At 37.0% G+C, this 22,701-nt stretch overlaps 2 protein-coding genes across 2 annotated transcripts; both read left to right on the forward strand.

The window, feature by feature from the left end:
- The first annotated feature begins 428 nt into the window (after positions 1-428).
- On the forward strand, positions 429-4,476 carry LOC124636034. The gene is made up of 2 exons (XM_047171990.1): positions 429-2,374; positions 4,467-4,476. The coding sequence occupies exons 1-2, from the start codon at positions 429-431 to the stop codon at positions 4,474-4,476; spliced, it is 1,956 nt and encodes a 651-aa protein (XP_047027946.1).
- Positions 4,372-15,316, forward strand: LOC124635716. Its single transcript, XM_047171668.1, has 4 exons — positions 4,372-5,812; positions 7,363-7,483; positions 13,102-13,227; positions 13,811-15,316. Exons 1-4 carry the CDS (start codon positions 4,707-4,709, stop codon positions 14,021-14,023), a joined length of 1,566 nt encoding a protein of 521 aa, XP_047027624.1. The 5' UTR covers positions 4,372-4,706; the 3' UTR covers positions 14,024-15,316.
- Positions 15,317-22,701: the final 7,385 nt, after the last annotated feature.

Below are 22,701 nucleotides of genomic sequence, written 5' to 3' on the forward strand. Positions count from 1 at the left end.
CGTTTTTCTTACCTAATGTTAATTTTATAGCTCTTTGATAACCCGTAGTCGTCAGGGTAACCACAGTTTTATTTTACATAGCTCCTTTACCATTCTCTAAGTAGTAGAAAAATATACCTATTGGACTATATTTTCTGTGGAACGTAATCAAAAAGAAATCTGAAGATAGTAAATACCTTTCTTATTTATTTTAAATACTTGAGATTAAATAAAATCAACGAACTGTTTAAATCGAATTCAATTAAATAATTTAATTACACCCGTGGGTGTCGTAAGAGGCGACTAAAGGGAACCTAAAGGCCAGTGCATAACATCTGTACTTTGGGCCACCCGCACGGTGACGGGTAATTCACCACAATAGCATTCCCAAAGAGGGTTGGTGTCAGGCAGGCGGCCGACCATAAAACTTAAGCCAAAACTTCTGCAGTATGAAGAAAGTAAATAAAGTTATGAGCGATAGGGCTAGGGCGTACCCCACAGGCGACGCGCAGGAGCAGCACCCGGCTCCTGTGGGAAATGGACAAGGGTTGTCGCACCAAAACGGGCGGGTGCGACGTAAGATGCAAGCTCAAAGTGTGAGAGAATTGAGATTGAGGTATGCGAGTTGGAATGTAGGAACGATGACTGGAAGAGGAAGAGAGCTAGCAGATGTTTTGAAAAGGCGACGAATAAATGTAGCGTGCCTGCAAGAGACAAAATGGAAGGGTGCAAGGGCTAGAGAGATAGGTGAAGGATATAAGTTTTTCTATTGTGGAAGTGACGGCAAGAGAAATGGTGTGGGTATAGTTTTGGACAACAGGCTGAAAGAATGTGTAGTAGATGTTAAAAGAATGAATGATAGACTAATAGCGGTTAAATTAATTGTGGACGGCAAGGCCATAAACGTGATAAGTGTTTATGCGCCGCAGTCAGGCTGCGAGGAGAGTGTAAAGGAGAAGTTTTGGGAGGACTTTGACTGCTTGATGATGAATGTACAGGATAGTGAGGAAGTCTATGTGGGTGGGGATTTTAATGGTCACGTAGGAAGACTGAGCGATGGATATGAGAGAGTGCATGGTGGTAGGGGTTTTGGAACCCGGAATGCAAGCGGCGAGACATTACTTCAAGCTGCCAGTGCCTTCGACCTGGCCATAACAAACACGTGGTTCAATAAACGAGAGGAGCACCTCGTGACATATAAGAGCGGCCACCACGCGACACAGATAGATTACTTCCTAGTGAAGCGGAGTAGTCTATGCTGTGTCAAAAACTGCAAAGTGCTGCCAGGCGAAGCACTAGTCACTCAGCACCGACTTGTGATTCTGGATGTCAAAGTGACTGTGTTGCCCAAAAGCAACAAAGATCGGCCCCCTCCAAGGATTAGATGGCGTATGCTAGAGAAGGAAGAATGTGCTGATGTATTTAGGAGTCAGGTTGTGGACAAAATTTCAGAAATGAAGGAGATGGAAGGTAGATGTGTGAATGAATGTTGGAGTGAAATGGCAAGCCATATAAGGGAAGTCGCAAAAGACGTGTGCGGAGAGTCGAGAGGAAAAGGTTTGATAGATAGAGATACATGGTGGTGGAATGATGAGGTACAAAAGGTTTTGAAAGAAAAGAAAGTAGCATTCAAAGAGTGGCAGAATGTTGAAATAGTGAATGCAAGTCTGAAGGATGACAGAAAGAGAATCTACATGGAATGGAAGAGGAAAGCAAAGAAGGCGGTAGCAGTTGCCAGAGCTAAGGCGCAGGAGAGGTTGTACAACTCCCTGGACAGTCCAAGAGGCCAAAAAGAGCTCTACCGTATTACGAAAGAGAGAGAAAGACGATCGAGGGACATAACCCACATAAAATGCATGAAAGATGAATCTGGCAAGGTTTTATGTAAAGATGAGGAAATAAAAGAGATATGGAAGGTTTATTTTGAAAAGCTTATGAATGAAGAGAATGTTTGGAATGGAATACTCCAAGAGGCACAAGTAAATAAGGGATTGGTAAGAGAAATTAGCATGGATGAGGTTGAAAGAGCGCTTGGAAGTGTGAAAAATGGAAAGGCCTTGGGCCCTGATGATATACCAGCTGAAGTATGGAAGGTATTAAAGAGGAACGGATGTATGTGGCTAACTTTATTCTTCAATAAGTTGCTGCATGAAGAAGTCATCCCGCAAGAATGGTGCAGTAGTTCGCTAGTGCCCATCTTCAAGAATAAAGGGGATGTGCAAGATTGCGGCAACTATAGAGGGATAAAGCTCATGTCGCATACTATGAAGGTATGGGAGAAAGTGATAGAGAAAAGAGTGCGAGAAGAGAGTGAAATTACCCAAAACCAATTTGGGTTTATGCCAGGTCGAGGGACAATGGACGCCATCTTCGCACTTCGCCAATTGTGCGAGAAGTACAGACGTGTGCACAGGAATCTGCACATGGTGTTCATTGACCTTGAGAAAGCGTATGATAGGGTGCCTCGGGAAGTGTTGTGGTGGGCCATGAAAGAGAAAGGTGTGCCTGGGAAGTATGTGGAGTTAGTTCGTGCGATGTACAGGCAGTCCTGTACGTATGTCCGATCGTCGGCCGGCAATACTGACCAGTTCAGTGTGGCTGTGGGCCTGCACCAAGGGTCTGCTTTAAGTCCTTACCTCTTCCTGCTTATTATGGACGCCTTGACGGCGGACATACAGGAGGAGGCACCCTGGTGCATGCTGTTTGCCGACGACATCGTCCTGGTTAGTGAAGACGGACCTGAGATCCAGAGCAGATTGGGGAGTTGGCAACAGAGACTGGAGAATGTTGGCTTAAAAATCAGCAGAACCAAGACCGAATACATGTTCTGCGATTTCGGCGGCCTCTCCAGTCCTGAAGCCATAGCGCTTGATAACGCACTTCTTCCAGTCTGCTCCGATTTCCGGTACCTCGGTTCGCTTATTCAGGGCGATGGCGAAATAGATCGGACAGTTACGCACAGAATTAACGCAGGATGGATGAAATGGCGGCAGGTAACGGGAACAACTTGTGACCCTCGTATTCCCCTTAAACTTAAGGGGAAAATTTACAAGAGTATGGTCAGACCTGCTGTCTTGTATGGATCAGAGTGCTGGCCCACAAAAGCGACGAATGAAAGACAATTGCATGCGGCAGAGATGAGAATGTTAAGAGGTATGTGTGGAGTTACGCGAATGGATAGAGTGAGGAATGAGTATATAAGAGGAAGTTTGAAAGTGGCGCCGGTATCAGAAAAACTGCGTGGAAACCGGCTGTCGTGGTATGGGCATGTGATGCGGAGGAATGAGAGTCATGTTGTGAGGAAGGTGATGAGTATGAACGTGGACGGATATAGTGGAAGAGGAAGACCAAAAAAACGATGGATGGATAGTGTGAAAGTAGATATGGTAAGAAAGAATGTTACTTGTGAGATGACGGGAGATAGAGGAGTATGGAAGAAGAAAACATGCTGCGCCGACCCCAAATGAAATTGGGATAAGGGCAGGAGGATGATGACATTGATTCAATGAACATTCTATTCAATGAGCGCGTAATCTTATCAGCGTTTCTATTAGAATTGCGTATTCTTTGACTATTTTTAGTATACTTACCTAAGACTTTTTTACTATTTTTGTAGATAAAAATACTAAAAGGCATACAAAATTATTATATTTTACTTTGACCCTTGTGAGCCTATCTTTATTTCGCTAATCATGTAAAATACCTAAAAAGATATTAACTGGACTCTAATCAAACCCCGAACCTTGTAATTAACAGTGCGGTATTCAATACTTTAAATAAATACTTCTTGCTTTCTACTTATGTCTCCATAGAAGTAAGTTAAGGGTCAACTATTAGTGCCTACGTTGTGTTTTATTCATGAAAATAAAATAACTGCCTGTATAATTCTAAAAGTAATTAAAAAAATACCTCATGTTATTGATTACCTCAAGCTACGCAATTACATGACGTATTTTTAAATTACTGTGCCTGTACGACAAAATTATTAATAGTGTTCCTCATAGGTAGAAAGTTTGTGGAACAAACAACATACATAAAACAAAAGTAATAGAAACAAAAAGTTCATTTTCTATTACGACTGAAAAAATGTATTGTTTTTCATTAAATATAATCAGAAAGAGTACTATAAATCCTAAAAGTGTGTTGAATTTTGTGCATAGTCTAGTTGCAGTATCATAACTTCTATGGTATTTGTCGTCTATCGACAATAAAATTATATTAAAAACTCTTTGCGTTTTCCGAACTTGTATTTGTATTTAAAATCAGTAATCGAGAACGCACTCGTAACACCGTGGCGGGAATATTGATTTCCCAGTTGCGCAGATTGTCAACGGCGCGCGCAGCAACTGTCAAATACGACGTTATACGGTGATGAAATACGTCTCCAAAATTGATGTGAAAATAACATTATTTTAACAAACTTCCGAAACTTAATGAGTTGATACAACAATTATTTCGTGGTCTACTAATTATTTTCAAAATTCTAGTATGTCGTGAGAGGCTGTAGGCGTTTATTTGGGTGCGGAAACCAGGTTACCGCAGCCCTACTCGTTTCTTGTCATTGTGTGTTGTGTTTACAAAAAATCTTGTCCAAAATAATGAGACGAAAGTTAATTTAATTATGGTGTCAGTGTGTGTTAAGTGTATACAGTGTAATAACAAATTATTGTAAAGAGCGAGCATGTTTAGCAAAAGAGCATTATAAATAAAAACAATGAAAGATAAAGATGTCGAGATGCCTGCGGATATTCGGAGCTTACTCCTTCAGGTTGACAAGGAAACACTCGACCATACTTCTTATAGGTTTCTTCATACTAACCATAACCGCAGTACTTCAGATGTACGCATACAGACACCACGAGCACCCACTCCCACAGCGGAGGGTCGGTGATTTTAGCTACAGCCCAGGCGCCTTCCTAAGAGGCCGCCAGCCCGGGAACATGAGTTTTTGCATGTTCAACTATGGCCTGCCGAATACTCTCAGATGGAGGTCAATCACAGTACTGCCGTCCCCTGAAACTGGCAGTAGGAGCCACTACGGGGTTATCTACAATGCCATTACGGGTATGGCGTTCCTTAACACCAGCAAAGTTGACGCAGTGACGTACGTTACTCAAGCGACCCCAGAATTTCTCTATCATATAGTAGAAATTGCAAAGTTTTGGGATGGTCCTATCAGTCTTGCTACATTTGTACCTAGCTACGATCTAGACATTGCTATGCAAATATTAGACCACTTATGCCATTGTTACCCGATGATGGCTAAAGTTTCAGTTCATTTATTTTTCCCGAAACGTCTGTTACCCAAATTAAGAACTTTGAAAGAGAGAAGAAAGTTTTTAACCACACCACCTCCACCAGTTCAGATGGTAAACATAACGACGAAAGAATTATTAAGACAGAAATTAGAAAATTATCGCAAGTTGAATAATAAGACTAGAGCGGAATACATACAGAGAGCGCGAAAGAATAAAATAGAACGTATGATGTTAAAGCTTCCAGATTCAGGATTCGTTGTGCCTGACTTTAGATTTGAGGATTGTGCAGGACAGAACATAGATTATACAAACACATATAGACGGTCAACATTGATGATGTATCCAATAAACGTTGGTAGGAATGTTGCGAGAAACGCATCGACGACCAATTATTTCTTAGTGTCCGATATAGAAATGGTGCCGAGTCACGGTTTGGCGCCGAAATTTTTGAAGATGATAAGGAAATTAATGGGGGATGAGAAAAGGGACGCTGGCTGTGTGTTTGCTAAGACTGTGTTTGTCGTACCTCTGTTTGAAGTGGAGAGAGGAGAGAAAATCCCGCACGAAAAAGTTACGTAAGTTGATAAATTGTTTATTTTTTACGCGAGCAGTACAAAGGAATACAGAGAGCGTGCTTAGTGCTTATATATAGTTCCTTTTGTTGCTATTGTTGCGGTCTTGTGTAGAAGGTTGCTCTTTTCTTGTCATTGAATAGTTGCAACTTTTGAGCTGTGTGTAAGACCTAAAGCAGCTACATACTTCAGCAGCAGATCCTCATTGTGTTGAGAAGGATTTATTTTGTCGTTGTTGAGTAACTACAATGCAGTTTTCATAGCAATCGATCCTTAGTTTACAATATACCTAGTATATTAAAATTAAAGTTGAGTATACTTATGTACGGTATGAGATTAACTAGTACGTATATTTTCGAATGCCGTCACAAGACATATATTTTTTTTCAATCAACTTACTATACCTGACACGTCTTCTTTGTAAGTACCCGAAATTGAATCCAAAACCAATTTAGGTAGCGTTCCATATCATTGTTTTTCTATCAAGATAGAGATTAGTATCTCAGATATATTCAGGGCACATATCAACTAGTTTCTACTTCAGACGTTTCCACACGATATATTCTTGATGCCTAGCTATCATAATTCTTTTATTATTTCTTGTGCGTGACTTGACTAGAAAGAACGTCATGACCCATAAGTAGGAAAGAAAAATATTACCGCAAAGATGTAATCAATATTGCTAATCAGACGATTTGTTTAATCATAAGTTTTTTTTGTGATCCTATCATGATAGTAAAGCATTGGTTCTTACTGAATAGAATCAATAACAATATAAAGCCGCAAGTCCATGCTTCTCGCTTGAAGAGAGGACTTGAAACAAAGTTGCGAAATGTAATGAACTAGCTATGTGTTATGCCCGATTTCAACATCAGAGTCCTGGTTTCAGAGTTTAGATTTGAAAGAAAGTGCGCAATGTGGACATTTAATTCCTTTGGTTTCCAAAATATTTTTGAATTGTCATTGAATTTAAATTGTCTCATGGACTGTCTTTTAATTATTCTTTTTCGGTGTCATTGAGCTCGATATGAGAGAAAAGTACTCTACGCTCTATCACCTATTCCAATACATTTTTTTTTGCATTTATTATAATTTCACGTTCTTCCAAATTTACGCTGAAGGCGTGCCGTTTTCAAAACGTACTTTATATCAATTTTATCGAGTTCCAACCAGTAAATGTACCCTCCGGCATGCACTTGTAAAGCGACGTAAAATTTTATTGAGATGGAATATTTTTATTGGTTCCAATTTTATGCATACCTCTTCTTTAGACGTTGAATTTTTGAAAATGTGTTTGGAATGTTGTTGATATGTATGGTAAAACATTCCTTCGGTACAATAACATAAAACGTGGGTTTATTGAAGAATGTGGTCCTCAACCGTGGCACATGTCGCCGGCAATTTCTAAGTCTTATATAGAGGTTGTACAAAGGCCCATATACTTTTGGCAGTATGCCAAACTGGTACAAAGGTGGTGCGATTAACAATCACTCATGTACCCAACCCTTTATTTCTGCCAACATTTGTTTTTATCCAGAATGTTTCTTCACCAGGTTAATTCAAATGATAGCTACGAACCGAGCGACATACTTCCACCAGCGGGTGTGTCCTCATTGCCAGCGGTTTCCAGGACTCCAGACATGGCTTATGAGACCTTCGAAAAATGTTTTAGAGGTAAGACATACACACTTTTCATCCAACTTTAGGAAAAGCGAGTGGATTATTTGACTTCCATTTTTATGTATGTTCATGATGATGATTTCTTGTGGATGCTTTGAGTATTTGATATGATTATTCTTTGTGATTCGACATCTTAAGAATGATTACAAGTAACTCTATTCTTTCTTTTTTAGAAGCCATAATAAGTACTAATTGTCAAATCCGAAGAAGTCGATAGTGTTGATAGTTTTCAAACGTGCCTTCCTAATGGTAATTCCAATACAGATAACATGAGTCTCCGAGACTTAGGTGAAACTATAAGAATAGTTAGGTACCCACTGCATCAACAAAATACAGAAAGGCATGTGTGAATTTGTACCGGTAGCTTTTTACCCAAAAACATGGATTCAAGCTGGCAATTTCTGTTACCCGGAAAATATTTGTAGATTACACCAACATCTGTTATATAACGTTTTCCTTATGAGAGTCGAGTCGAGCCATATCGAATCGGATTACTGGAGACTAGCTTCTGCCGGCGGAGTGGCTTGCCTCATGTTCGGTAGTGATAACAGGATAAAATTGTACTTTGGCGCAAAACCAAAGTATTTTATTTTAACACACAATTTTTTGGAATTAAGATATCATTATTGTTTTAAACATAATGTACCAAGTGAGTCATTTGTAACTTCTATTGTGGTAGATTTTATAAACTGTGAACACCTTTTGAAAGCAAGGTTTGTTTAATGTGCTTATTTTGAAGGAACCTACTTGAATGACATCAGCATGTTTCTAATAGGTCTAGAACAAAATTCAGATGTCATGTTTGTGTTAGTTTATATCTTTGTGTTACCCTTACATCATATACCAACAATCAAGCAAAATATTCCTCTATTTTATTTCAAGCCAAGCTGTTTCTGATAAATTACCTTCCAATTTAAATAAAATGTTTACAACAAAAACCTTGTATGAATTGAATCAAATCACTTCATTGATAAGTAAGTCCAATCAGTATGATTGTAATTGCGTATTGACGGAACGAATTGCAGAAATTATTTGCGTTAGATTGAGTGAGCTAATAGATTGCAATTCTTACTGCGTTTTATTTTGAAGCCTTGATTAAAAACTTTTATTGATGAATATTGAAGTTCAAAAACTATAGAAACGTATAGATGCAACTTTACATTATTTTTATGAGAGAATTTATTTCTAGGCATCATTCATAGATTTACTGTAAATTGGCTAGGAAATAGGTTGACAAAATTAGACACTGTATTTACAATACAAATTGACACAGGAGTACAGATTGACGGAATGACGACAAAATATTTACTGTTTCAAAAAAGCCCTTACATTAAATTAGTAGACATACCGTCAGTTGCACAAAGCTCCATTAAAGATAAAGCTTCTATTGCTGACACTTTTTATCTTGCTGACAAAGAAAGAGTCACCAATAGATTTAAAGAAGCTTTAACTTTAATGGGGCCTTGTGCAACTGACGGTTTCTCGCAGGCTTCCTAATGGTAACGTATCGTAATCAGAGAGCAATGAACTAGGTTTATAAACAATTTATAGTCACCCATCCCCAAACTGACTGCTACAAGTAGCGTAAATTCGATCGATTCTACGTGTTGGTATTTCTCAGCTTTATAATAGCCAATATGTATACAGAATTCCAGATAGACGCAGTATGTCTGTCCGTGCGTTGTCAAGATATGTATTAACCATGGACAACAAAATGACAAACGGAGTTGTCATAACGGAAAATCTCCTCTGATAGTAGTGCGCCAAAATGCGGGTGTTCGGGTAACGTTACTGTCGCTGCTCTTATACTACTTCTTTGAATCCCGCCCATTCGAACACCTCGTTAGGACATAGTACACTTGTAACTGATCGGTTTGGTCACGTCTACCGTACGTATTTGACCTACAAGAAGGCGCCTGAACTATTACTACCTTTTGGCATCTCTGCTCATCTTTACGTACTCTGCGGTATAGACATTGTAATAGCATAGATTTATACACGAATTCACATCTGTGTGATGAGGTTTCTTAGATGTACATACAAACAGATTTATCTAGACCAATCTAATGTTTATTCGTTTTGGCTGAGGTAATCATTCTACTACGTTGAATAGGTACTTGATCAAAATTAATGCCTAGATTAGATCCTAATTTTCGTTCCTTCATCTTAGGTATGTCTTAGATTGAAAGAGTCCATGAGAATATATTGAAACAATTTGTTTGTATTCCATTAAATGGAACATTTATCTATAACTATGTATTTTGATATTGCGTTGCGGTTTTAGGGATTGAAAGATTTTTTATTGAGACAGATGTGGCACAGCAAACTATTTATTTTAGGTCTTTAAATAAACGATACATGAATACTTAATATAAGATCTGCCTAGTCGGACATACCTTTAGGTATTACTTAAAATTAATATTGTCTTTAATATGATTATTTGTCAAATTCTGTCGAACATCCATTAAGCAAGTATTGGAATGTATGATGGATGGTCGGAAGCATTAAGAATACGGAAGCGTACTTGTGTGTGAAATATTATTGTGTGTTCAGGATGTTTGATACGGAAAATGTGTGGTGTCAATAGAGCGTGGTAAATCAAATGTATTATGTGCTGGATTAAGATGAATTTCAATACTGATGGGAAATGTCTCGTCTAAGCAACACAGAAAGAAAGACGGTCATTTACACAATATGACTTAAAAATAAAAATAATAGAATTAAACACTAACTAAAACTACGTGAGATAATTTACAGTTTCGTCACTATTAGTGTACGAGAAGGTCAGCACTCATCATAAATTTTGTCTCGCGCTCAAAGGCAAGACACAGTAGCTTACCTGTCGAGCAGTAGAAATCCATATTATATTTTTTTCATAAAGTACTTAAGTTTTTTCGGCATCCTTACAAAAAATGATTAAACTAAATAGCGTTACGGAAAACAAATATATTATAAAAGTAAGTACTTTTAACATCTTTGTAAGCATCTTTAACACAAAAGCAAGATATCTCAAACAAAAGTGTCGGATGCAGGGTTAAGTCTCGCAAAAACTCGTTTCCATCTTATTATGGGTACTATTATATACTCTCAAAGATAATCGGGTGCATGAGAATGACTTTGATGAACGGATTGCATTTGTTGCCGGTATTATTCAGCACTACTTACTAAGAGTGTTTTTTTCTAAGAAGTCGTTTTTTTTTTAACATAATTCAAGAAACCTCGAGTAATCTCAGTATTTACTTACAAGAATTTTAATAAAACAAGCTACTAACTACCTATGCTCCATGGTATCTCCTGCTTCTCAAGGGAACTATTTCCTGCACCCAGATAAAAAGAGGCCTTTTTCAGGCTCTAGACTAAGTAGACTATCTCTACATATGTGTTTAAATCAGCTCAGTTGTTTTGGCGTGAAAGCGTCACATAGTTTGGAGTCATAATATTAGTAAAGATAAAAGTAGATGAACAGAAGCTAGAATTTTATAAAGACGTTTCGTGTATATTCTTTCGAAATGTATCTACTGAAACTGTAATTTTCGAAGTACAGTTAGTATAGTGGTTGGGCCTACATGAAACATAAAACCGAGCTATGTCAAGAATTTCAATACATCGCAGAGTCCTGTCAGACCGTATTCGGCAGTCAATCAAATCGTTTCCTCCATCTTCGATAGGATTGCTAGGAACTGAGCGTTCTCAATCATTGCGGTTCAATCTTGTCGAGTGACAGGCATAGTTTTAAACATGGAGGACAAAATGACGAGCGGATCTGTCATAAAGGAAAATCTTCTAAGAAAGCGTCGCCAAAACGCGGTGGTTCGGGGAACGAGGAAAGTTACTGTCTACGCCGTTATACGCCTTCTTTGAAATCCACCCATTTTTTATAAGAACACAAATCATTGACAGATATTATGTCTCAAGTAACCCGAACGCCTCTTTAGATCACTCGTAGCTGATCATTTTGGTCATGCCCAACGTACGTATTTGAACAAGAAGAATGGCTCCATACCCACCTGCCTTAAGACATCTCCGCTCATCGTTCCTTGCTCCGTAGTTCTAACACACTTTACCCCTCCCCCCGCCCGTCTCATAGACGTAGTCTGCGTCACCCGTACTAATTGCCAACTAATTATTGAGAGCTTGGCGTCCTAACTGGGCCACTTTATCGTATTAGAATGCTAACCAGCTATAACGGGGTCCTAATTTGAACTTGTGGCTGTTATGGGAATACCTTTATAAGTCGTTTGGACTTTCTGCTGGGTTGATGTCATTGGTTTTATGTTCGGCAGTTACTGTTCTACGTATTTTTTTATTTGCAAGCGTTCTTTTTTTCGTTTCTTTAGGTATATACCAAGACTCACGTGCTACAATCAAGTGTTAAACCATTGTGTACCAATATGGGTTTGTGTATTTTGTAAATATTTGATTATTTCAATTACTAAATAAACAAAAGTCGCATTTTAAAATTCTTATAAGCAAACTGAATTATACAAAAACAAAAGTGAATTCCGTACTACTTCTCAGATATTTTCTTTTCAACTTTGTCCCAATATTGGCTGACTCAATAACCGAAGCGTTTTCCAATTCATCTCAGTTCAGTTGTGATGGACGAACTTTCTCGAATGTACTCGAGTTCGTTTTGCCAAGCTTCCCGACTCTAGTGAATTTCGCTCAAAGTCATTTGTCTTTTCTAAAACTAATGTTTGTAAGTACTTGTCGCGATTAGTTTCTGAATGCAGCGAACAACTCTTTCCAAGTTACTGGTAGTTACGAAGCTCAATAGTGGGGATTCAGTGCTTAAGTTAATTAGCCTAATGAAGGAGTGAAAACCAATCTACTGTAAATGGGGTTATAGATGAAACGTATTTACTTTTAACTTTCTTACTTATTTACTTCCCTTAATATCTGGTGAACGGAAAATTATAAAGGTAACTAAGAAACAATGTTTTTGTTACTAATTAACCTAATTACAAAGGCTTCACCAACTCTGATTAAGATTCATCAACAATATCTTCATAAATTATACGCCGAACAAACATAATTACTTAATTAGTCAGAAGTTTCCTAGATAATTACTTAAGCAACATACCCTATTCATCAAAATGCGTCACTACGATATGTTTCCGTAGAGTTATTTTCTGTGTTATCTCGAAAGAGGTTAGTAATAAATCACGGGTACTCTCAACTGTAGCCAAGTGAAGCATGATATATGCTATCTGTGCCAGTTACCCGTATGGTGAGAACGTGGTAATGTAAAAGTTATTGGTACATAAAGTACGAGTTTCCGATGCCGAAGTGATTGCGGGATTTTTCACACTATAGTATGGATCAAAGGGCTTCTGCCTGTTCGTTGTTCGGTATATTGGTAACCAAATCTTAGTAGTTGATGTCAAAAAGATACAACATAAAACGAACTATCAAACCTACATTTTACAGATACATCGAATTGTAAGATACAGAAAATAAAATAGAAAATAAAATGTTTCGTCATCATCATCATGCTAGATATTAAGGCCTCCGCATTGATTTTCAAAAGGAAATTATTTTTTTTCTGGTAGGAAATGTTTCCCAACCATAAGAACCATTCTAGAAAACACTAAATGAAGAATTTTTTACAGCCTATGCTGATAGCCAAGCGGGAGTACCCGTACCACAGATGGGAGCCCCTCTACTTCGGAACCAACAAGGAGCCGTGGTACAGCGAAGCCCTATCCTGGGAGGGGCGCCAGGACAAGATGACACAGGTAATCTCATACCTTCACAAGTCTTAATGGAATTATGGGAGGGTTCTGTTAAAGGTGTACCTATGTATAATCTTGAAGACGGCTATATTGGTAAAGGTAGCATTAATTGTAGGTAGTATTTGGCAAGTAAATATTAATTATCTTCCAATAGCCGTTCTTTGGAATTTAGAATTAAAACAAAGCTGTTTATGCTTGATCAAAAGACAGCCTAAATTTTCGACGTGACTATAAATAAATAATAAATAATGTCGGGACACCTTTTTCACACACAGTCGGTTAGCCCCATGGTAAGTTATTTATTAACTTGTGTTATGGGTGCTAACACAACTGATAAACTACATATAGCTACATATATACATATTTATAAATACATATCATAACACCCAGACCACGGCCAACAAGCATGCTCATCACACAAATGTCGACCGAACCGGGAATCGAACCCGGGACCTCAGGTTCGGCGGTCCGGCATGATGACCATTGCGCCATTGAGGTCGTCGATTATGGGAATATGATGGGGTAGAGGCAATACTTAAAGTAAGCTAAACCATCTTCAAAGTTAAAATGAGTCTTTTGCATACAGATGTTGGAAATGTGTCTCCAACAATATCGGATGGTGGTCCTCGACGGAGGTTTCCTCTCCCACGCAGCCATCCCCAGGTCCAAGCGCCACAGGAAAAGAGCCGAAAACATTAATACCAAGAAGTATATGAAAATTATCAAGTGGTTCAAAGAAAAGTATGAGGAACGACAGGAGTGTAAGTTACTCTGGGGCTGCCCATCTTATGTGAAATAGTCACACAGACGCAAGTGACTGGTTAAATGTTTGGAGTTCCTCAAGGAGCAATATTGGGTCTTCTGTGAAACTTGGATAGGATTTGCGAATACTTTGACCTGGCGAAACAAAACCCGGTAATTGATTTAAGGCACTATACTCACAATTATTACTGCTTTTTCAATAAAACACATGCAACAAACCTACCAATGTATGTACAAATCTGATGATATTTGCAATTTTTGTACCTAGACTTCTTATATCACGCAATTTTTTTCCTGATACTTGGTACGCAAGGCTTGATAAAATCTCCTGTAATATATTATGTAAATGATATTCAAGGTTACATGTCTTGAACAGTGAAGTTCTAGACCTGACTCCGGTAAATATGCAAATGTAAGAGCGGTAATGTTGATATTATACAAAGCGTACCAAATAGATGGAATATGTTTATTCGAAATAAGGTACATTGCATGACTTTGAATGTAATATTTTCCGATACTCGATGCTAATGAGCTTATGAAATTGATGCAGATTTTTGTTTAGATTCCAAGCCTATAAGCTTATCGATTCAAAACATAGTATTTTATCAGATATGATAAATAGCTTACAGTTAAGGTGACTTCAGACATGCTAGTTGGTTATTGCAGTTTTGATATTGGTTCTCGTTTTGCAGTTTATTAAGACGGGTTTCACTGGTTACCCATAAAGTATCAGTTAGTTATCTGAGACTTAATGTTATTTGCCAGATAAAGGTTTTTTTTTCTTTTGGTCTGTGAAACCAAAAGTTTTCTGTCAGATAAGTTCCTGATGCTTTATCAGTTACCGGTGAAACAGGCCATTAATCTATTTATTTGTTATGTTACTGATCAAAGACCAACTAGCACGCCGGAAGCAAAATAATGGTTGATATTAATTCATGTCTCCTAAATGTACCTTCTGTCACTTTACGTTCCTACAATGCTGTAAATACCAGAGATATTAAACACACAGTTTTTAATAATATCGAATATTTATTAGCGGTTTTATGTAAAATACGCCTTATTTTATACACTTCAAAGTTAATTATTAATAGGCTTGTGATAAAATATTTCGCTTCTCTGCCATTGTTTGAATTAAACAGGATTTTTATATATTTTATTCATGTTCGTTGAAAAATTATGATGATTTATACAGTTATGTATATTAGGATATTTTAAAGTGAACCCCGTCGTAGACATATTGGGCCCTTTTGCGGTATATATTTATATGTATCGAGGTCTTATATGTGGAAAGTGTCGTCCTAAATAAAGATTTTAATATTATTAGATGCATTTTTGGTATTATTTTTTATTCTCCTATTTCCTTATTATCATGAATATTAATTTATTCTTCTTCATAAAGTCGATCAAAACGTCACTACTTACAACATTGGTTTGTAATTGCGACTATTTCATCAAGATGATTTTGTTCACCGATACATCATAGTCAGTGATAGATAGATGACTTTCTTATCAAACTAATTACTGATGAAGATGTACAAAATACACTTAAAATATTTTACTTAAAAAACTTACTTAACTTGACATTCAATCAGCTCATTCGTACTACAGACGCAGGTGGTTTACAATTATATACCTACATAAGAAACCAAAATATTATTCCTCCTAATATTTCTCCGCAAATAAAGTTAATGACAAGCTTGTCGAGTATATCAGTATATCTTGGAGTAAACAAGCTCAACTTTGCTACTCAAGTCAGTTCGGAGTGGCTCTCTCCCACTCGTGTTTATCAACCGCGTAGTGTTACAAGGGGACACTCAATTAGATAATTATTAAACGGTTTTATTTAGCTCACCCTGTTTGTTTTATTCTTTCTTGGGTCAAATTTAGTAATTCAAATTTAAGTATCTTCCTGTTGTCAGATTGATCTGAAATTTGGTACACACCTTGAATTCCGATGACAATACAATATAGTAATATCAATAACATTGTAAATCCAAGATGGCCGCCGGTACAAAATGGCGGATTACATATTTTTTCCACAACCCCCTCAATATGGGTATCAAATGAAAGGGCTAGTCAAGTAGAATACTGTCAGCAACCCCAGCGGGGCCCAACAAGGCCAAGGCCTGCCTGGGCTGGGGGATTGTTCGAAAGAGTTACCGTGGTCTTGGTATATAAAAGGCCTACGACGAAACACAACGGTTTTTTAGTCAGTAAGAGTTTGGCACTCCCTCACCGTTGCTGACCCATATATAGAATGAGGAATATTCGGTATTTTCATTAAATACTAAAAACTAGGAAATAAAAAATCGGTAAAAAAACTTTTAAGTTAAACGGTTTTATCTTATGTGCACTGAAAACTAGAAAAAAAAAAAAAACTGTTACTTACCTTAAACCTACGTAAGTGGTCCCGTTCATATTAGACTAAAATAAAAACGTGGGGCCCTCTGAAATCCTACCTGAAAGCATATCTTTATACTTTGGTAGATCGTGAGCTCGGCGTTCGCTGGTGAACCCGCTACGGCTGATTATTGATTGTCAAAATCTCCAGTTACGATTATAGTAAGTCGATGCAATCCACACCTATTATACCTCTAGAAGAAAGTGTTACAGCAATAGTTAGGTAATAGGCCCCACGTTTTTATTTTAGTCTAATATGACCGGGACCACCTACGTAGGTTTAAGGTAAGTAACAGTTTTTTTTTTTTTCTAGTTTTCAGTGCACATAAGATAAAACCGTTTAACTTAAAAGTTTTTTTACCGATTTTTTATTTTACTGAGCATTTTCCAGGGAAATATAAAAAACTTTTCTTTTATTAGTCTTTTATTTACGTCTTATATATACGTATATAAGACGTAAATAAAAGACAATATGATATCTATCGGCTGTTTTGCTAACTATATAGAGGTAGGAATTAGACATAACTTGTATGAGACTAATGTCAAAACTATCTGTCGTGAGCAAAAGATCAGATAGATTATTCGGAACGGCCGTAAACATACGAAATATTGAGTATACTGAGACAATATAAAGAAATTGGGCACCTTAATGATGATGTTACATAAAATGTTTTTTTTTTTTTATGCTAGAAAATGAACTACATGCACATACTAAAAATAGTTCTTTAAAGGTTGCTTAAGGTTTCTTTATAATTTCTACATGAATATATGATAATGATGTTACACCATATTTCTTTAAACTTTATGTCGTGTAGCACTCGCTATTCTCTGCTCGCATTCACGAACGCCTCTTAAGTGCAGTGTTGATATCTAAGAGAACAGTTATTGTTGTTCTTTACGAGCAATTTCCCAGCATTTTGTAAGCAAACAAATCGAGCCTTTTAAAGGAAAATGTTCTAGAAACTTGTGAAGATTTCCCTTGGAAGTGAAGTAAGTATTTAAGTTTGTATGTTATGGCCTGTACCCGTTGTATCGGATTGAGCTAATTTGATAATATTTATGATAATTATTGGCCGTACTCGACTTAACTTAATGTTTATGTTATGTATATATTACAGCCAAAGTAATAAGTCGGTATATTATATATATTGTCTAGCTATTATTTGTAATATCTACTCAATTTGGATAAAGTGATAATTGACACAGAATTAATCACATTAACTAGCAATTTTATATAATATCTCCATAGACTTGGATAATGTAATAAAACAAGTAGGTAAACATTATTATTTCATGTTAACCACGTGTCTGGTAGCTGACCTTAATATAATTCGAAAAGGGCCAGTTAGCCCGCCAGTGCAGGTCACGCCATAATAGTAGCTAAAAGTCCCCTCTGAGGTGTGGGTCGGGCCTACCATACGGACGGCCCGGAGGACACGGTGAACCACACAGTCCAGGTGTGCTCTGCCTGGGAAGGGCCGTGTCCTCGTCGAGGCAATAGGCAGTGGCGACCTCTCGTGCCCGGCCCTGGTTCAAGCCATGGTCAGGGGTGAGAGGTAATGGGATGCCTTCGTCTCATGCAGACGCTAGAGAAGTTAACATCTTTCATCCCAGCTGCTGCCATGGACGTGGAAGGCACCAGGGTGCCCCGGGTGTCGAGTGACTTCTCCCGGCCATCGTAGGCGTGGGTCTGTGTGCGGTGAGTTTCGGGTGGCTCATCGTCCTTCCGTCTCTTAGAAGACACGGGCAAGCCTCTGCAGCGCGCGTTGTTCCACGCGCTCCACGGAGAGATTCTAAGTCACTAACAGTCTGACATTCTCTTCACGCTGCTAACCCACAGCGGGAGGAATCATTTTATGATTTACCATAAAAAAGTCGACAATAACTTAAACCGTTTTTAAGAATTAGTCAGTAGTAAGTTGGTTATACCATATTTATTACTTTGGCTAACTTTGACCAGCTATTATGAATAATATCCAGATAAAGTGATTAATGTATCACATTGTCAGGTCAATCTGTTTATTGTACATAATGACCAGTGATTTTTAATAATATATTTTTAAGCACTATGGCTGTAACATATATAAAATTAAACGTAAGTAGTACATGATATCCTAGATTAAAAGCCAGTACGTCGTTTTTTAAATCTGCCAAAATACGAGAAATCTGTATTGTTACTTGCTAAAACCTTCTTAAAAGGTCCTTCCGCTTCCCCAAAAAATAATAATAGATCACGAGTAAATGATTGATTGGAGATTTCCCATTTAATGTATCTGAGTGTAAATAAAAACCCATTTGGAAGCTTATCTTTCTATATAGTTAATTAATACATATGTTTATGTTTGAGTCCAATATTTTTATTTATATGTCTTAACGATGTTGCGATGTAATAAAAGTTTTTGCGATTTTGGCAGTGACAAATAATTTCTGGGAAAAAAGTAAAACACATAAAATAAAAAATAAAATAAAATAAAATAATGTTTATTGACAAAAGTAACCTAAAGGTATGATTCCGAACGACGCTGCACGCAGCAGTGTTGCCGCAGCACTGCTGCGCGTCAGTATCGCCCTGCCGCCGCGACAGACCAGTAGTGACGCGTCTGACAGTTCGTTAGACATTGTAGTGACGGCCTGTCACAACAAATCCTTTACAGGCCCATAAAAAAATCGAAAAAATCATAACTGTGTACATTTTTAAATTATAAAAATGAATATTAAGAAATTATTACGTAATGTTCGGAAATAATGAAAAAAAAAACTCAATGGAAATGTACGTGGTACGTGCTGCAAAAGTTACGTCGTCAAGCTGTTATCGAAAAAAAGGGACACATCGATAAACAAAATATCGATAATTTGTTGGAAGTTTACAAATGCTTTGAGTAAAAAAAAACACAGTATATTTGTATTTTATTTAATCAATCTGAATCGGATACAAGGTTAAGCGTTTCCTCAGTTACCTCAGAGTCCGAACTGCAGCTATCCGTGACGTTTATTAGTAATGCCTTACCTACGATGTGATTGGCGTTCAGCCATGTCTCATCTAAGTATACTACCTTATCTCAGTTTGTTTTATTTTGCGAAGAAAATCGCATCGTTGTAAAGCAATGTCAGTACGCTCTATTAATATTTTTATTAATGAACTGTTTTTTATTTCAACGGCAGTACTCTCTAAATTTTTTTTCATCACTTATTAAATGGTTTTTAATCAGCGTCTTGTAACATCCTTCCCGTTGTCTGCTTTTATAAAACGAGTCTGTTGCTTTTCTTTTCCTATTGACAGAAAGCAACAACAAATCATCGTCGTCTTCTTACTCTTCCAACAGTATAAATAAAAGTTGGTCATCAATCGACATCTTGTCAACTCTAAGTAAACTTACGAATACACAACAACGCATCACCACGAACAGAGCGACACTGCCGCGTTGCTCGGAATCAGCGCGGCAGGCAGCACTGCTGAGCAGCACTGCTGCGGCAACACTGCTGCGGCAACACTGCTGCGTGCAGCGTCGATCGGAATCATACCTTTACATAGCTCTGACATTGTCGTTGAGCCACAAACTAAGCGCAGCTTGTATCTTGTGGCTCCGAGTGCGATAATTAGTCTTATAATAGTATAAAATTACATAGTGTCTTTGTAGTTATAGGGAAGGACTTAAAGGACATTGTTCAATTTTGGCCTAAGAACCGATGTGAATATAAATTATACTATAATTTTTATTTATTTTTATATTGTTTGAAACATAGTATTCCACGGACACTTCAAATAAAAAAATTCCAAATAAAAAGTAGGGTCACAATTATTGATGCCTTATAAAATGTTCCGTCGGCCAGTGCTGCCAGTTTCGGAAGTTTTCGGGATTTCGGTAAATACGGATCGAATTGAGAACCTCCTTTCCGAAGTCGGTTATTAAAATTAGTTGCTAACACTTTATTCATTTAAATACCTAAACTGACTAGCTAGAAAAAAACTAGTATTTGTATAATGTTTTAAGATGGTTTTGAGCGAAATCGCGAATTTCTAGCTTGGCACTCGAGTAGGATTATAGTTTTCGTAATTGGCAACACTGGTGTACTTCAGTCAGTTTGCTAGAAGTCAGTTTGATAGCTTTGCGACTATCGTTTCTTTTGTGATTTTCTATGCGTTTCATGGTATATCATATGGATTAGATATCGGAGTCCGTAATCAAGCCAAAGTTGTACGCGTACTTGGTAGACTCGGCTTTGTGTGAAGAACTGGATTTTACTAGCATTTTCGGATATTGCTCTGTCTGTGATCGAATTTAGTTATATTATAATTACAACAATGGATGCAGAATATAGTATATTGTATAAATTGTGGATCTGCTGGAGGTTCTTTGGTATTAGAAAACGAAGATATACTTCGTTGCATACAACAATGGACCGTTCCCCGTATGGTAAGTGGTCTACGAAAGTGTTTTTCTAATTTTGATATTTGATAAGAATGTTTCCTACTTATGTTTTCATAAGCACACAATTTCTCGGTTTTCAAATCAATTGCCACAATTGCAAGTTACTTGATATTTACTAATGTTTTTTGTATTTATTATTACAGGTTGAAGCTCATGACCTTATATGTACGACGTGTTGGTCTCAAGCAGTCGAGCATAATAAGATGCAATGCACTGTTGGACGCAATTGTGTACTTTGTAAGAAGCTCCTACCATCAGGCATACTGTTGCAATTGTATCTTTGGGCGTAGAACAGTGGGCTGTTGTGCCCACATAATGACTATTATCTGGTATTTAAGCTGGGCGAGATACCAAAACTCAATTGAACCCCCTGCTCAGTTCTTAGATAATATATTATTGAGAAATATTGATGATTAAAAACCTTTAATTGAATATAAATATTGTTTTTATTGCACATCCTCGAAAACCTCTTTCATTGTTATTGGTAAACCTTACTTTAACTGTTAAATTATTTTGTGTGGTAATGACATTTTTAGTATGGTCTGTACCTTCTTGGTAATAGACCGCGGGTTCGATTCCCGCCTTATGGCATGTAGATAGCTAGGTAACTGTCTAATATAAAAGTAGTATCAATCATTTAAATAAATAATTCTCTATCGTAATAATATCGATATTTTATGAATTGTGGTGAATGGAACTCTTCCATTTTGGATACGTTTTATCACAAATCCAAAGTGGATTCACTATATATTAAGAAACGTAACGTTGAAAGCAAAAGCGTTTAGGTAGTTGTTTTTCATAAAAATTCTAAGCATTTATGAAAACTAGTCACACGCCCCGTCTTCGCACGGTGGCAATATAAAACCTTGGTGTTAACCTTCCTCTTGACCTACTCTATCTATTAAAAAAAAATAAAAAAAAATCGCACCCAAATCCATCGCGTAGTTTTAAAGATCTAAAGCATTCATAGGGACAGACAGAAAATGCAACTTTATAAAATGATCATTGTCAAAGAATTATCTTAAACTTGACTATTTACTATCTCTTTTCCTAGTATCTAGTAGAGTAGTCTTTTCCTAGATCTAGAAGAGAACATATAGAGCTGTACATAGTATTGTTGATATTTTGTATAGTGTAGTTTGATAACACTACTCTGATATTTCACGCAAGCTTGGTTATTTTTTATTTATAACCTCAAAATATTAACTTTTTTCGTAATTATTTTAGTTTCCTGAAGTGTCCGTTCGTGAAAACTTATTTCATAGGATTCCATATAATTTTAAGAGTTTATAGAAGTCACTTTCCATTCAAACGGTTCTTAGGCAGAACATGTATGGAGCCGGAACAATGTCCTTTAGGTACATATCGAAATTAAATAAAACATTCGTCATTCATTTTCAGATCTAGACGTTTTCCTAGACAAAGGTTTGGTTACTTTTAAGAGCGAATGTGAACACAAAGACTAGCATTTTGTAATAAAATTTTTGAATACGTGAAAAAATATTTTCTTTTGAAGACACAGTGTACAATTATAAAATATTTCGTTTGCTTTATAAAGGATTTTTTTCAAGTATAACTTGTTTAGGTAACAAAATATATTTTTGAGCAAAATCGCAGGCAAAAAATGGGCAAAAGAAATGAATCGCCTACGTTGCTAGTTCAAACATAATTCCATACAGCTAAAGGATTTATTTTTTGTTTAGTTTCATCTATTGGTCATATTTACTCGGCTCGTTCAATAACTCTTTGTTTGACTTTCTTTCTTATAGCCTTTTTATAGATATTTACTTTGACCAGAAACTAATAGGATCCTTGAGGATTGATGATCGTTTTTGTAAAAGATTTTATCATATTTACTTTTCGTTTTATCCTTTAATATTGATAG

Source organism: Helicoverpa zea, chromosome 13 (assembly GCF_022581195.2).
Source record: "Helicoverpa zea isolate HzStark_Cry1AcR chromosome 13, ilHelZeax1.1, whole genome shotgun sequence".
NCBI classification, from domain to species: domain Eukaryota; kingdom Metazoa; phylum Arthropoda; class Insecta; order Lepidoptera; family Noctuidae; genus Helicoverpa; species Helicoverpa zea.